Source organism: Galeopterus variegatus, unplaced genomic scaffold (genome assembly GCF_000696425.1).
Source record: "Galeopterus variegatus unplaced genomic scaffold, G_variegatus-3.0.2 Scaffold13621, whole genome shotgun sequence".
Lineage (NCBI taxonomy): Eukaryota > Metazoa > Chordata > Mammalia > Dermoptera > Cynocephalidae > Galeopterus > Galeopterus variegatus.
In genome coordinates, this window is record NW_007739732.1 from 15377 (window position 1) to 17553 (window position 2177).

Genomic DNA, 2177 nt, shown 5'->3' on the forward strand with positions numbered 1-2177 from the left:
GGGAGCGCCACTGCGCTCCCAAGCGGCGCACTGTAGCAGTGTGCCACCGGGCCGGCCCCATCATGGTTGTTTATACTCTCCTTGGAAAAGAAAAACTTCACACTTTTGTCACTAGCTAGAAGGATATTTCTTAAGGTATAAATTAAGTTTTGTAATATTATTTTTAGTAATTAGTAACTTACTAAAGTACCAGGATATTTGTCCTTTGGTTTTTCTTCCTCTCATTCTATGGAGTACAAAAAAGTGGCATCTTATATAAGACACATGCACACACACGGGTGTGAACTCCCTGATTTCTGTATTGTGACCCAGGGATGTTGAGTTGAGAATGATGTGTCATTACAGGAGTTGGTGTCATTTGAGGATGTGGCTGTGGACTTCACCTGGGAGGAGTGGCAGGACCTTAGTGATGCTCAAAGGACTTTGTACAGGGATGTGATCCTGGAGACCTACAGCAACCTGGTGTCACTGAGTGAGTAAAACTCCCCAGTAAATTTTAGGAGAAACAGTTTTTCTTTGTTCATAAGTTTAGGAACCATTTATAGCATTTCATGCTATTTTGGTAAGGTTACATTTCTTGAAAATGTGCTCTCTCTCTCTCGTGAGGTTCAAATTGGCCTCTTTATTGCCCAACCTCTGAAGCTGAGCTCTTGCTGTTCTTCCAAGAATCAGACTTAGCAGTTTTACGAAGTCCTACATTACTTACCATTAACAGAACACTATTAACAAAACTGAGGTGATTGTCAAGTTAGAAGAAGGGGCAGAGCCATGGACAATAGAATGACCAAACCAGGGCCGGCCCGGTGGCGCTCTGCTACAGTGCGCCGCTTGGGAAGCACGGCGGCGCTCCCGCTGAGGGTTCGGATCCCACATACAGACTGGCGGCTCACTGGCTGAGTGAGGTGCAGTCGCAACACCGAGGGTTGCGATCCCGTTGCCGGTCCCGGTCCGGTACGGGCGCGACACTGAGGGTTGTGATCCGTTGCCGGTCACGGAAAAAGACAAAAAGGACAAAAAAAAAAAAGAATGACCAAACTAGATCCAGCAAGATTTGTCAGCACATACAGGGCAGAAGCCAAGAAAAGTAAAGCCCATTAGATGTTGGAAGTGTTCAGCTGTTTTTAGCAATTTCTCCTCCAAGTCCCAGACTTAAAGATGGCTTATCTGCAATCTTGTATTATATAATCTCCAAGGTGGGGTGTCTTGTGTATACCCCAATATTTTATTTTGCTGAATCTGTTTTGTATGTACCCCAAATCTAATTAAAACAACAATAACTACATAAAATTTTTTACTGTTTGAAATAGGTCCCATATTTAAGTGCAGAATCATTCTATAATCAGTTGCTTCAATATTGTTTGTCTCTTACGCTGCCCAAGATCATTCACTCAGACATGGTGCTGTGTGCAGTTCCATTAATGTGGGGTGTGTTCTTTGTGTTCTTGTGACTGGACTTTTGCTGTTGCCTCATATTCATGAGACCATACAGTTCACATGGAAGAGTTTAACATCTTTGGCCTCTTAGTGAAGTGGAACTGAATACAAAATAAAACTATATTATGTCTTTCTTTCTTATGCTGGACTATATTGAAATTGTGTTTAAATTTGTTCATCTAACAGTATTTCAGGTGTGTATTTATACTTATGTCATCATGGTTTGTTTTTTTTTTTTTCCTTTTTGTCTTTTTTCGTGTCCGGCAATGGATCGCAACCCTCAGTGTCACGCCCGTACCGGACCGGGACCGGCAACGGGATCGCAACCCTCGGCGTTGCTCCCGTACCTCGCTCACTGAGCGGGAACCGGTCTGTATGTGGGATCCGAACCCTCAGCGGGAGCGCCACTGCGCTCCCAAGCGGCGCACTGTAGCAGTGTGCCACCGGGCCGGCCCCATCATGGTTGTTTATACTCTCCTTGGAAAAGAAAAACTTCACACTTTTGTCACTAGCTAGAAGGATATTTCTTAAGGTATAAATTAAGTTTTGTAATATTATTTTTAGTAATTAGTAACTTACTAAAGTACCAGGATATTTGTCCTTTGGTTTTTCTTCCTCTCATTCTATGGAGTACAAAAAAGTGGCATCTTATATAAGACACATGCACACACACGGGTGTGAACTCCCTGATTTCTGTATTGTGACCCAGGGATGTTGAGTTGAGAATGATGTGTCATTACAGG

The 2177-nt window shown here is 43.2% G+C and overlaps 1 protein-coding gene across 1 annotated transcript in view; it reads left to right on the forward strand.

Moving 5' to 3' along the window:
- Window positions 1-327: 327 nt before the first annotated feature.
- LOC103581659 (zinc finger protein 260-like) overlaps window positions 328-2177 on the forward strand; it is a gene marked incomplete at its 5' end in the record, with an annotated part of 6500 nt that continues 4650 nt past the window's right edge. The window contains 1 exon segment of the mRNA XM_008563433.1: window positions 328-472. Within this exon segment, the coding sequence (XP_008561655.1) occupies window positions 328-472 (145 nt within the window).